At 44.9% G+C, this 1,041-nt stretch overlaps 2 protein-coding genes across 2 annotated transcripts; one reads left to right on the top strand and one right to left on the bottom strand.

Moving 5' to 3' along the window:
- Positions 1–50: 50 nt before the first annotated feature.
- On the bottom strand, positions 51–347 carry T310_5268 (uncharacterized protein; the record flags this gene model as incomplete). The annotated part of the gene is made up of 1 exon (XM_013471863.1): positions 51–347. A coding segment is annotated over one exon (297 nt), but the record flags the coding sequence as incomplete, so codon positions are not given.
- Positions 95–466, top strand: T310_5269 (uncharacterized protein; the record flags this gene model as incomplete). The annotated part of the gene is made up of 1 exon (XM_013471864.1): positions 95–466. A coding segment is annotated over one exon (372 nt), but the record flags the coding sequence as incomplete, so codon positions are not given.
- Between the last annotated feature and the right edge of the window lie 575 nt (positions 467–1,041).

The following is a 1,041-nucleotide window of genomic DNA, read 5'->3' on the forward strand; positions in this document are numbered from 1 at the left end:
CACTAGTAGTAAGAAGTCTTACTGACCCCCAAAGTAAGTATCTTAGTAACTCAGGTTAAATGGATTGAATTGAGCGCGAGTAAGGAAAGGCTAGATACATGAGTATAATTGTCCTTATTTATGTTTCTTCCAGTCTTCCTTCGGCCCCCCTTTTGGTTCCTCTTTCGGTACTCCTTATGGTATACCGTTCCCTTCGTTCGTATGCCATTTCGTATACCATTCGTATACCATCCTGTATACCATTCCTCGTGATCCTCAATGTTCATTCTTGTCACGTGATCTGGAGTTCGCCCTATTGCTGCCTTGCGGGGTAATTGTTTCATCCTGCATTGCTGTGTTGGACAGCGTTATCTCCTGTTGGCTCATAACATGGTCACTCGTATCCTCGTACCAAGTAGCTCACATAGGATGCCTTCCATCAATGATTCGTAATCGTGTTGCCACAGCTATTTCTTATTTTTATTGATTTTTGATTTCACAGTATATTATGTGGTGAGAATTCGAGCCACCCAATGGAATATTTCGACGTCACTTTCCTGTGTTCAATTATCCTGTACATGAATCACACAAAGACTCACAGCGGCTGGATCTCCGCACTGGGGATATAGTTGAATTAAGCCGGTTTGTTACGCGCTGGGTCCAACCGTAGTCGTCGATACTTAACAATGGTGGTTAGGGAAGGATCAAGGAGTCTTCCTGACTCTATGTCGTTCACGAGCACGCGACGATCTAACTGATCCGGGTCTCTTGTCCTTGAGACAACGGCCTAACTGGCGAAGGGCTCTTCCTCGAACGACCTCTCTCACAAGTATGGTGGGGTCTCACAGGGGCACACGATAGGGTGCTTCGATAATCAAGAACAACAACGACTAGGTCAGAGGCAACGCCTACTAGAGCTATACCGAAGTATACCACTAGTAGTAAGAAGTCTTACTGACCCCCAGAGTAAGTATCTTAGTAACGGAATAACAAGGTGAAATTGAGCGCGAGTAAGGAAAGACTAGATACATGGCTGGAATTTTCCCTTTATATCTCCTTCTG

Source organism: Rasamsonia emersonii (assembly GCF_000968595.1).
Source record: "Rasamsonia emersonii CBS 393.64 chromosome Unknown ctg1118621760263, whole genome shotgun sequence".
In the NCBI taxonomy this organism is placed as follows: Eukaryota; Fungi; Ascomycota; class Eurotiomycetes; order Eurotiales; family Trichocomaceae; genus Rasamsonia; species Rasamsonia emersonii.